At 38.9% G+C, this 12139-nt stretch overlaps 3 protein-coding genes across 3 annotated transcripts; 1 reads left to right on the top strand and 2 right to left on the bottom strand.

Moving 5' to 3' along the window:
- Positions 1-1913: 1913 nt before the first annotated feature.
- Positions 1914-5142, top strand: LOC119998130. The gene is made up of 5 exons (XM_038845357.1): positions 1914-2687; positions 2773-2831; positions 2936-3064; positions 3932-4067; positions 4545-5142. The coding sequence occupies exons 1-5, from the start codon at positions 1989-1991 to the stop codon at positions 4875-4877; spliced, it is 1356 nt and encodes a 451-aa protein (XP_038701285.1). The 5' UTR covers positions 1914-1988; the 3' UTR covers positions 4878-5142.
- Positions 5143-5909: 767 nt separating this feature from the next.
- Positions 5910-7045, bottom strand: LOC119999148 (THO complex subunit 4C-like). The gene is made up of 3 exons (XM_038846665.1): positions 6975-7045; positions 6355-6405; positions 5910-6081 (listed from the first exon to the last, which is right to left on the bottom strand). The coding sequence occupies exons 1-3, from the start codon at positions 7043-7045 to the stop codon at positions 5910-5912; spliced, it is 294 nt and encodes a 97-aa protein (XP_038702593.1).
- A 166-nt stretch (positions 7046-7211) lies between these two features.
- On the bottom strand, positions 7212-11923 carry LOC119999147 (THO complex subunit 4D-like). Its single transcript, XM_038846664.1, has 6 exons — positions 11811-11923; positions 11281-11467; positions 10607-10819; positions 9626-9769; positions 9457-9525; positions 7212-7661 (listed from the first exon to the last, which is right to left on the bottom strand). Exons 1-6 carry the CDS (start codon positions 11921-11923, stop codon positions 7386-7388), a joined length of 1002 nt encoding a protein of 333 aa, XP_038702592.1. The 3' UTR covers positions 7212-7385.
- Positions 11924-12139: the final 216 nt, after the last annotated feature.

The raw sequence follows: 12139 nt of genomic DNA, 5'->3' as shown, positions 1-12139 counted from the left end.
GTATACCACAGCACATACCGACTCCCGTGGATACAAATGAAAGTTTACATGATCTGAATAGGAGAGGGCGGGATAATGTTGATTGGGTGGTCAAGAACGCTACATAGTTGGCATATTGGGATGACAGACTATCTCATGTCGCACAAAAGCGATTCCCTCGCACGAGCGTTGGCGAGTGTATGCACTGGTATTACTCTATCACTCGACGGGTTATTATTGCTCCATCCATAGATAGGCCACAAATAGATTTGGAGTATGCGCCACGGAGGAGTCGGCTACGACGAGTGGTAAATACGCAAACATTTTCATTTTTTTATGTAACTTAAATTATTGTAATGTAATAAACCTTAATGCAGGCTGCTTTGGCATTAGAGGGAGTAAAAAAAGCTGCTGCTGTATTGCGTGATGCAATTAATGACTCTACTACTGCCATTGCAAATAATTGGTTGGGAAATTACCGCAACATTCTAGACTAGGTTGGTGAGGGACATCGATTTGAAGAGGCTATAAGCCATGATATTGAAGCTACACCCCACCATGAGGGTTGATATCCTGTAGGTCCATCACACCAACGTGGTCACATTCCCCATGCAACTGACTTTACTATGCATTCATCCCAGTTGACGCTTGATGAGGTTGGTTCATCCACTACTCCCGCCGCATGGAGTAGGCACAGAACTATATGATCTTTGCCTTGGCTTGAATCGTATGACAATTTGTGTTTATTTTTACTGTGATATGATGATGGTTTGTTTATGTTGGATCAAAGAATTAGTATATGTATGTATTTTGCTGGATATGAATTGTTGATTTAAATTTGTGACATGTTGGTTTTGATATATTTTCACATGTGTGTTTGTAATTTTGTTCATTCACGCCACTCCAATTGGCATGAATGAACAAAATGCATTAATCACGCCTACGTTGTAGGCATGATTAATATCAAAATCTAGTTTACGCCATGAGAAATGACGTGAACCAAAAATTCCATTAATCGCTCCATTCTCAAAGGAGTAACTAATACAAAATTGATCACGCCATCTCCGATAACGTGATGGTAAAAAATTTACAAAGAACATGTCATTTTGAATAGCGTATAGTATTATTATATTGAAAAATAATTTCATTTCAATGTTATATTAGAAAATATTACTTATGCCATGCTATATTGGAAAAAAAAACTCCTTTATTCACATGTCTCTAACATTGCCTCGAGAAGTAAGGCAATCAAATCAAGTGGAAAACTACACTTTATTCTTGGAATCAACCATTCCTTGAATTTGAGTTAGCAATGTCATCTCATTTATTCGGGGGTGTAACAATTAAAAAAATGGATGAAAAAATCAATACCCATATGAATAAAAGCACGCATCTTAGGGCAGTTGTAATGGTTTAAGGGGAAATGTCCCCAATAAAATTAATCTTGAATCTCACTTCTATTATACAAAAAATCAAGTCAAACACGTATTTTAATACAGTCACATCAGTAAAACACAAATTTCTATACACTTTCTTTTCCCACACACTTTCTCTTTCTACCCAACACAATAACATTACATTCCTTCATATTATCCACAACAAAACTACACAAAAGCACCAAATACCAATACATCCACATCAATAAAACACTTCTCCCAATACAATCACATAAGCAAAACACGTTTTACAATATAATCACATCAGTAAAAGACAATATCTTTATTGACCCAATAATTATATACAATTACAAGTGACCTGATCTAGCCCATCTGGGCAAGCAAAGTGCGCATGTGGTCTCTCTCTCTTAAGACATCAAACTTTTCAACTTCTTGCTAGAACCTTTCAGCTGTTTTTTACAGCCAATGCCAGCTCTTCCCCACTGCTACTTCTCTCTCTCTAGAACTTTCTCTCTCCTCCTATAAACATTTTAGTTGCCAAGAAACCACATTCTCTGTCTACTCCTTCTCTCTAGAGCTCAACAATTCCCTTCAATTAATCGACATTTTTGAATGTCCATCACTTGCGGCTTAGAGTGCGTGGCGGTGTTGGGTTGCTCACGGTGGGCGTGGAAGCGGTGCACATATATAGGCTCCGATGACAGCCAATCATGGCCCACCGCCACTCCCGAAGAGTTCGAGCCTGTCCCTCGCATCTGCCGCATCATTCTCGCCGTCTACGAGACCGACCTCCGAAACCCAAAATACCCACCTCAAGGCGGGTACCGTCTCGACCCGGATTGTGTTGTGAAGCGGGTCACCTATGAGGAGACCCAGGGACGTGCGCCTCCTTACATCATTTACGTTGATCACGAACATAAGGAGATCGTACTCGCTATTCGTGGACTTAATCTTATCAAGGAAAGTGATTACAAGCTACTCTTGGATAATCGATTGGGGATGCAGATGTTTGATGGCGGATATGTTCACCATGGTCTATTGAGGTCCGCAATTTGGCTCTTGAACCAGGAGGGCGAGACGCTCAGGAGGCTTTGGATCGAAACCGGGAGGGAATACTCGATGGTCTTTGCTGGGCATTCGTTGGGGTCCGGTGTAGCTGCCTTACTGACGATCATCGCCGTCAATCACAGGGAGAAGTTGGGAGGCATTTCCAGGGATAAGTTTAGGTGCTACGCTGTGGCACCGGCGAGGTGTATGTCGCTCAATTTGGCTGTCAAGTATGCAGATGTTATATACTCTGTTGTATTGCAGGTGATCTTACAGTTCCATGGAGTCTTTGTAGCTATGGTGTTTGTTTGATTGTCTAAGTGAGATTTGTTGTACATCTCTTACACAGGATGATTTCTTGCCAAGAACGCCGACTCCATTAGAAGATATATTTAAGTCAATATTTTGGCAAGTATTTTTACGCCATTGTTCTTTCTTTCTTTGCAGAGTTAGCGGAGTGAATTGTTATTTTTACTATGTTTTCTAAAACCCGGCGTTGATGCTTTGGACAGCTTGCCCTGCTTGTTACAATGGGTGTGCTTGAGGGATACATTCATTCCCGAAGGTAGAAAGCTTCGAGACCCGAGAAGGCTCTATGCTCCTGGACGAATATATCACATTGTAGAGAGAAAATTTTGCAGGTAACATACTAACAGTTTGCTGCTCTGTCTTGACAACCAGAATTTGGTCCTAGAGTACCAGTTATCTATGCACTTGTGTTGTTTAGATTCTTTCTTTCATTTGTTCTAGTGATGTTATATATGCTCGGTTCCCAGAAAATGTTATTCAATGTTTCTTAACACTTCATACACATCTGTGTTTTGTTGAAATTACACTTTCACTAAAACAATGTGATGACATAAGTTTAATTCATCATCACAGGACTTTCTGTCCTAAGATACCAGAACTAGTATTTTCTTGCAAATCTTGCTATCTGACAGAAATTGTTGTGTATTGCAATCAATTGGAACCAGAACCACTGATAATCAGATATCTCCGTGTTTTTCCAGTTGCAATACTGCGGTAAGATAAACATAGAAGTGCCAAGAAGTGTTAGATGGTACATGTGGCTTGATATTCTACTCTGGCATTATCTTACTATGAAAGGAATGGTTACTTAAAGAAAAAGGATTAGTAATGGGGAGATCCATGCTGGATAGGAATCAATGTAGTGAATTGTCAACGTCATGGAATTTTTTAAATCTTGTAAGCAAAAGAAAGGAACTACCATATTAAGAATCATAGTATGCTAAATTGTTAAAAAAGAGAGTTTGTGGCCTAGTGGTAGCCAACTCCTTATAGTTTGTTTTATGATGGTTTGAGCCATCAACCCTTTCATTATAAATCCACTCATATGCTAGACTTGACCTCCGTAGTGGTAAGAAGCTGAATTTTGTATAGCTTACGTCACCGATTTTTTCCCCTTGAACATTTTCCATAAAAAAATTCTTTCCCTGGATGACATTGCTAGTAGGATGATTAACTGTGTTGGTTGCTCATTATGACAGATGTGGGAGGTATCCGCCAGAGGTCAGGACAGCTATTCCTGTAGAAGGGAGATTTGAGCATATTGTGTTATCAAGTAATGCTACATCTGATCATGGGATTATTTGGATAGAGAGAGAAGCAGAGAAGGCCATAGAGGCAAGTATTTCCTATTGGATTAGTATTTATGCACCTGTTTGTTGTTTATTCTCTAATTGCCAGGCAATGTTTCTTTCTAATATTATGAACTGAAAAACCGCACGAATCAGATGCACTCCTACCCTGCCTTCATATGAGTTTATGCTGACTTAACATTACATAGGTGGATTTGACTGCTTAAGAATGGTAGATGGGGGAATAAAGATCATAGTGCAAGGACCTTTCTGTATGGTCTGCAGTTGATTTGTGATGTCACAACTCTAACCTCTTCCGTAGAATATGAATCAAATCCATTTTGAATTCTCACTTGTAACGGCCCTGAGCGCTGTCTAGAGCACTAGCCAAGAGAATAGCATTTCCAAGATTATCTGAATCTGGCTTTTTAATTATTGAACTCTTCACCTTCGTGAAACAAAAGGTGAGAGGAGGATAGACTTAATTTCTGCTAAAAGTCTGTATACTTTAATTATCTTACAGAGAATGAAGGAAACCAGTGCTGAGACCATCACAACCCCTCCAAAGGTACAGAAGTTGGAGAGGTTGGAGACAATTGAGAAAGAACACAAGGACGCACTGGAAAGAGCTGCTAGTTTGAATATACCTCATGCTGTGACAACCATAGAGGAGGAACCCAAGAAAGATGAGGCAGAGTCATCCGAAGGCACATGCCAGGATGGCTCAAAAAGTAAATCTGACTCTACTGGGGGAAGGACTAACTGGGACGAAGTGGTTGAAAAGCTTTTTAAGAGAAATGAGTCGGGAGATCTACTTCTTAGAAAAGATGCAGAAGCTCCAAAACAGCAGCAGTGATACGTTATTTTCTCTCGCGTTTTTCTCCCCCATTGCCGGCGTGCATTCGTTTTTTGGTATGCAGTGTATATTTCTCGCGTTGCTGGTGTGCATTTCTTTTTCGGTCTGCCGGGTGTATTTCTCCCCGCTGCCCTTTATCCATTCATTTACATGTTAGAAATTTGTAAATTCTGTTGTATGAAAAGGTCGTTAAAATAACATGAAACCATATTTCCTCTACCCATGCGGGTATATACAAATTACCATCAACGTTTATTGTCCTCAATAGACTATTTTTTACCTTAAACAAAATCCCAGTTTGCTATGCAATCATTTTCGTCATCAATTGAGCATTTATCTCAAAAGTTTGGAATCGCCTACATAAGTTTGAGAACACCGAAAGTATTTTGCAAAAATGCCCATCTCGTATTGAAAAAGTAATAAGAATGAGAGGTGTTAAACTTTTTATCATCTTAACGTTGAGCTATTTTTCGGCAGAACCTCCCCTACAATATCATCACCGCAGTAGAGTTTAAGCACCAAGTTCGGGATGGATTGGTGTGATTCCTCTACGCCTAGGACACCAAAATATCGAACCATGAACGAAGAAAGGCAAGATAGAAAAGTATATTGGCTAGTGATTGCCGAAAGTATTCTGCAAAAATGCCCATTTAAGCATTCTGCAAATCTGACTACCTGCTCAATTTAACCTCCCTAATCATACTCCATTCTTTTTTCTGTTTTTTTGTACGCAACCATTGTCCATGCTCATGAGGATAAACCACCTATACTGACAAGAAAAAAGTAAAGAAATCATTTTAAACAAAAGATAGTAAAACTCAGCCAATCAGCTTCATTTACAGTATAGTCGTAGAATGCAAACATATCTCAGCTAAGGTAGCACCATTCAATAAAATTTTCTAGGCTGGGCATCCACAAAATTGAACAAAATTAAGGGCAAGTACCACCATGACAAACAACTTTGCAAAGTATCACAGCTAACTAGCAAAAAAACCTCCCCTATATTTGAGTGTAACATAAGAAATGATACTACTAAGTCTGCATGGCTTCAGCATGATGCTTCTCCAAGTCCTTGTCAAGTTCATCAGCTGACTTGTCAACACCTTGCTTCCTCCCACGGCCCCACCCCCTAACACGGCCCTGGCCCCGACTCCGTGCCGCACCAAGGCCACGGCCATTCCTTATTGCCCCACGATGGCTTTGGCTGCCACAACCACCAGAAACACACTTCAATTACACGACACGCAACAATGGTATACTATCAATAATAATAATTCAGATAACAGCAGAGGCATGGATAAAAATACAAACACCTACACATGGTAGTTGTAACAATGGCAAATTACCAATTATTATTCAGATAACAGCAGACCTTAGATAAAAATACAAACACCTACACATGGTTATTGTTACTAATGATTTAAATAAAATTAGAATCAGACACAAATTTACCATCCATTATCCATGCTTAACTTACCCAGACCCACGGTTTATGGAAGAGGCACCCCCATTTAGACGTGCTCCAGGCCTGCATAATAATAGATGTCAGTCCTTAAAATGACACCAACAGAGCTTTGAACACCTCTTTGAAGTCTCAGCAGGAATAGCGCTTCAAATGCATAGTAAGATTCATTTGAAGACTTTATACATGCTCTCTGAACCATATGTATAAATAATTTTTGCACTCCAAACAAAAAAGCAATGGACCAGGGAGAATGAAACAGTTATCCAAAAATTATATACTTGAAGTTGCTGAACTGAAATAGTTTTCACCACTCAACCTAGGCCTCCAAAGAGTGAGGAAGGAAAAGATAACTGCTGAACTTAAACTAAGGCAGTACATGGTAAAAAAAAAAGAAAAAGAATTGAACATAATACAAGAATCCTTCCATTCAAATGACATCTCTATAATTGTAACTGTTAAGAGATAAAATGTCCCATATCGCCTAGTTTGGGTGAATTGTATGTGCATATATGAGGTACCCTCTCCTCTATCTAATAGGCCCTTTTAGAGAGTGTATAGGCCTGGCCACTATAAGCCAAATTTAACATGGTATCAGAGCAGGCCCCTAGCGATGTATTCTTAGACAGCCTTACCTCCACCCCGTTTTTTGAGCCATGGTTTGCCCGTTTGTTGCTCTTGTTGGGCCTTGGATTGTCCAGTCCATAAGTGCGGAGGAGTGTTCAGAGATAAAATGTCCCACGTCGTCTAGTTTGGGTCAATGGTATATGAATATATGTGGCACCCTCTCCTCTCTTGAATAGATTTTAGAAAGAGACAGAGTACACTGGCCACTATAAGCCATATTTAACAGGATCCATCACAGTAACAAGTTCCAATGTAGCCATCTTCACATAGCTCAACAATTTAAGCACCATCAACTTTCATGCTTAAGCTACAGTGAAACAGGAGTACTTTAAACTAGAACAGTTAAGTCCCTGCAGTACTTGAACTGGCAGGCACAAATTTTTAGAAAGCAAAAAAATAACTGGTAGAAAGAAATATAATCACCTATTAATTGAATGGCATTTAACCCTAATCAACTTCTTGCAAAACCTAAATTCGAACAAAACAGAATAAGATAAAATTACATACGTCGTAACAACTGTTCTCTTCCTCCTTCCATTTACTCCGGTTACATTCACATGAGCTGAAACAGGAATTTCCACATTGTCGCCTACAACTTCAAGCTTCATAGGTTTTCCATCTAGCAAAACATTGTTGTATCGCTTAAGTGCCGCAAAGGCATCACTTCGTCTAGCATATACCTCCTCAGCAGAGCCCTGTGAACAAGTATCAAGCATTTAATGGAAGACAGCAAGGCAACATGGAGCCAAATCATTATTACAATTATATATATAGTGTGTAGCGGATGTGCGTTGTGCAACATAATCAAATTGACCTAAAAGAATTTGAAGCAAGCCCCGAGGAGCTCATTAAGTCCAATGGACTCACCGAGTATTTGTCCAGACTCTACTGTTATCTTATGTTTGGGTTTTCTAAAACATATGACCAATCATAATGTTAGTACAGCAGTCTATAAAAGTTTGTAGTTGAATAAAAGGAATCTAGTGGCAAGAGTTATTTTCAGTCTTCTTTTTAAATTATTTTTTTAGTCTTGAACCAAAACTTCCTTACTCCTGCTTGTTATCCTACTCCTATATCTACTGTTATTCTCGTTTCAACTAGAGGGCAATCGAGTAGAGGGTAATCGGGTCACTTAATTGGTGACCCGATTAAATACCAATTAGTCGGGATTAATCGGCATAGTCGGAGTTAATCAGTCCAGTGTTTTCTTCTTCATTCTCACCGTCTCGCGACTGTCACTGTGTCACATTGCTTCTTCCTTCTCCCGAGTCGCGACTGTCACAACTGCCCTTCTCCATCGATTGCGACTGCCATGGTGTTGTCCCCTTCCTCTTCCTTCACTGATTGCCGATTGCGACTACATTTGTCGCGATTGCAACTTGAAACCTGAAGTTCTCGATTTATTATATATTTATTATTATTTTGTTTGTAAGATATTATTATTATATTGAGTTACTTGTTCACGGCTCACCAACACATTGACCAAAAACTACACTAGTCGATTTTTCTCAGTTGTGTTGTAATTGACATAGTGGGATATTATATATCTGCTTTTATATGTTGTGATCAGTCAGCGAGTTAGTGGTGCACTGGTGCTGTGGTGATACAATACTTTATAGAGACTGAGTTAGTGGTGATAATATAATAAATAACATATGCTTTAATATGTTGTCTACAGGTTTCTACAATAATAACATAATAATTTATTCGATATTTATAAATTCTTATTATTACTAAATATGTTGTCTTCACAGCACTCTATATGTGTTCAAGGTATTATTTTCATTTATATTGTGTTTTTACATATACATATATATGATATGTATTGCATATATATATATTTTTTAATTAAAAAAACTAAAAACGATTAATCCGATTAATCCCCGACTAGTCCCCGATTAATCCAATTAATCCCTAATCCCCGCGAACCGCCTAGCGGCCGACTAGCGATTTTTGCGACATTGACTCTATGAATGGTGCCAACAATGCATAGATATGATGTAGTAAAGTACAAATGCAGCTCAGAAAGATGATGAAATGAGGTCAAATATCGATTTCAAATTCAACTGTAAAAGATCATTGGTGTTTTGGCTATACAATTGGCTTAAGTTGTACTGAAGGCGATAAATTTCTCTTTAATGTAACCAAGGCATTACATTGGCAAGAAATTCAACCATAAAAACATAATGCCTTGGTTGTCTTTGGGAAGTTGCTATGCAAAAAAAAAAGACATATGCGACATCCATCAAATTAACTAATCATTTCTCTTCCAACGATTATCATCCTCTAAATCATCATTAACCCACTAGCCATTCTACATCACATTGCCAGCATGTAGCCAGGCAAATCAACAACCATTGTGGCTGATGCAATCAATCTCCTCATTAGTAGCACCAAAATTAACATAATCAATATCTAAAACAAACTAGAAAGCTGGTTCAGGAATAGAGCTACACAAAGAATAACTCCAGCTATCAAAAATACACTTACACCAGGTCGACCATTTTTGTCATAATGAATAGCATGACGTTTCAGATCCCCAATCTGCGAAAAAAGTTCCTGAATCACAAAATACCACAAGGAAAAAAAGAAAGAAAGATCAAATATCTGTTTCCATTAACATTTAAGACGAAATATCATATAGTCCAGAATATTGTACCCTTATATCTTCGTTGGACACCCCAGAGTCCAAATTGGAAACATATAACTTTGTGCCGACTTCAACTCCAGATATCCCAGCAGCTCTTAGGCTATCTTCAAACAAATTAAGCTGCCATGGAAAACTCCTGGTTCTGCGAGCAGGCTGATTAAAGCGAGTATAACATATCAGCTTATTTAGCACATACAAAATTAGCATTCTTGAATTGCAATCTGATATCAGAAAAGCCCCCAGAAAGAATAAAAAGGCAGCTTAAAGAGTAGGATCCGGGTTGGAAAACTGTTTAAGCAGCCTGGAATCGAACATCAGTAGATGACGTGATGGATGGGTTACAAGATAAAGAATTGACCCACGGCATCTAAACCAGTGCTATGCAATAGGTGAGAGCTCCAGTTGTAGTTCAGTGAAGGGAGTTACTTGCAAACTGTCAAGAACTAGCACCGGAACAGAAACCTTGCACTGAAGAAATTCCACAAATAGAAATATGATCAATCATAACCCTCCCCGATCATAACAAGCAGCCATCCCAAAATAAGAGACTGCAATTTCATCATATGAACTACATGTCGTATAAAGAATTTAGCACCAAAATTTCTCAAGTAATGTCATGCTACAGATGAGCTCCCTCTTTCTTATTTACCTAGTGAAGCTACTCCACAAAATATTCCAGGAAGTAGCATTGCAACTCATTGCGCACCAAAAATCTTCCACATCTAAACATGCGACATCTTGTACGAAAGCCCCAAAACATATAACCCAAACGAACCACAAGTTCAAACAAATCTTGATGGAAAACAGTTTAAATACAATGGTGTTGCTAATGCACAAGCAACTTAGCCAAAATGAGCTTCTCCGTGAACAAAAAACCTTAGAAATTCGCCATGTTCCAGACTCCAAAGCAGAGTTAAGGATCCTCTCACTTTCAAGCAAATATCAGAATCTCAATCATATGCATAAAAACCCCCATGGATTTGAGCTTGCCTTGGCAATCATGTAGGATGATGGAAGAGCATTCACTGCAAGGGGACCTTTTCGAACTGGCCCAGTCATTCTTTCGCCACCCAAGGAGCTACTTGGTCCACGGCCACCCCTACCCCGTCCTCTCACTCTCTCGCTATTCTTTTTTATAATATCATCAAGAGACATATCAACAGAGGTGACTATTAATCCAAGAGAAACGAACAGCAAGTAAACCTGCAAACTAAAGGGAAAAGGCGCAAAACATATTACAAAAATAATAACTAAAAGGCATTATAGAATGTTAGTGAGCCCCTATGACAGGATGAATACATAGAAAACAGCTTCTTATAACAACAAAGATAGACATTGTTACACAACAATCAACAAGCACAATGCTTTTTGAGGAAAACTTCTATCCCATGCCTGAATATACACATCAATAAACAAAAGTGACAAAATCAGATATTGTGCGCGATGCCTCCACCACCACCGCTGCCGCCACATTCACTCTCATCCCAAAGAGAGAGAGAAAAAAATCAAACAACTGCGAAATCGATAGGAGAAGATGCCTAATTCAAGAACAAAAATCCTGATCTCGAACTTATAATCTGAACTCATAGCTGTAACTTCGCAATCATACATACAAAAAGAAACAAGCGCGATATATAGAAAGAGAAGAACGAGAGAGAAAATACCCGCAAACAATCAGTAAAACGACGAAGAAAGAGTGAGGCGCAAAGAGATAAGGAAGACCCGAGAGAGAGGAGGACGCAAAGGGATGAGAGAAAACTGTGAGAGTTTAGGATGGGAGAGACTTCGTGTAGACGTTCATATATGGTAGCATAGTAGGATGGAGCGAACTGAATCGGAACGAGTGAGGGGCTTTGTTAGGGTTGGGAAATTGACAAAAATGACATGGTTTGTTAACAAACTTGTAAAAATGACCCGGTTTATAAAAAATAAGTGAAATGACCTAATTTACACTGGTAAATACTAAAATAACCCTAACTTTTCTTTCTCCCTCCTTCATTTCTATTTCCCGAAAATCCTTTTCAGTTTCTCCCTTTCTCATTCCTTCAAACACAGTTTCTTTCTCCTTCAAACACAATTTCTTTTCCAGTCTCAACTACTACGGTTTGCATCAACTACAACGGTTTGCATTCCATCAACTGTTCCGAATACTCCAAGGTAAGTTTATCATTTATTCAAAAATGATTTCATCAACGGTTTGTGTGCCATTACGGGTTTCGGAGGTTTCACCCGTTTTGCTGGGTTCCATATTACTGCATAACTTTGTTCAAAACAATTTCTCACAGTGAAAAACGAAGTTTTCGACATAGTCGAGTGTTTGAGCCTTTCGTCGGGCATTTTGAGGGTTTGTGGTCGAGTTTAGGGCTTTTCTGGTCGAGAATTATTGTTATGGGGGTCGAGCATATCTATTATGTGGTCGAGCATTAATTGATTTGGTCAAGCATTTCATACTTACTGGTCGAGCATTCATATTGGATAATCAAGCATTAATTGATTTTGTCGAGCATTTCATATTTACTGGTC

Source organism: Tripterygium wilfordii, chromosome 5 (genome assembly GCF_013401445.1).
Source record: "Tripterygium wilfordii isolate XIE 37 chromosome 5, ASM1340144v1, whole genome shotgun sequence".
NCBI classification, from domain to species: domain Eukaryota; kingdom Viridiplantae; phylum Streptophyta; class Magnoliopsida; order Celastrales; family Celastraceae; genus Tripterygium; species Tripterygium wilfordii.
The sequence above is the reverse complement of the archived record's forward strand: the minus strand, read 5'-3'. Positions and strand labels throughout refer to the sequence as shown.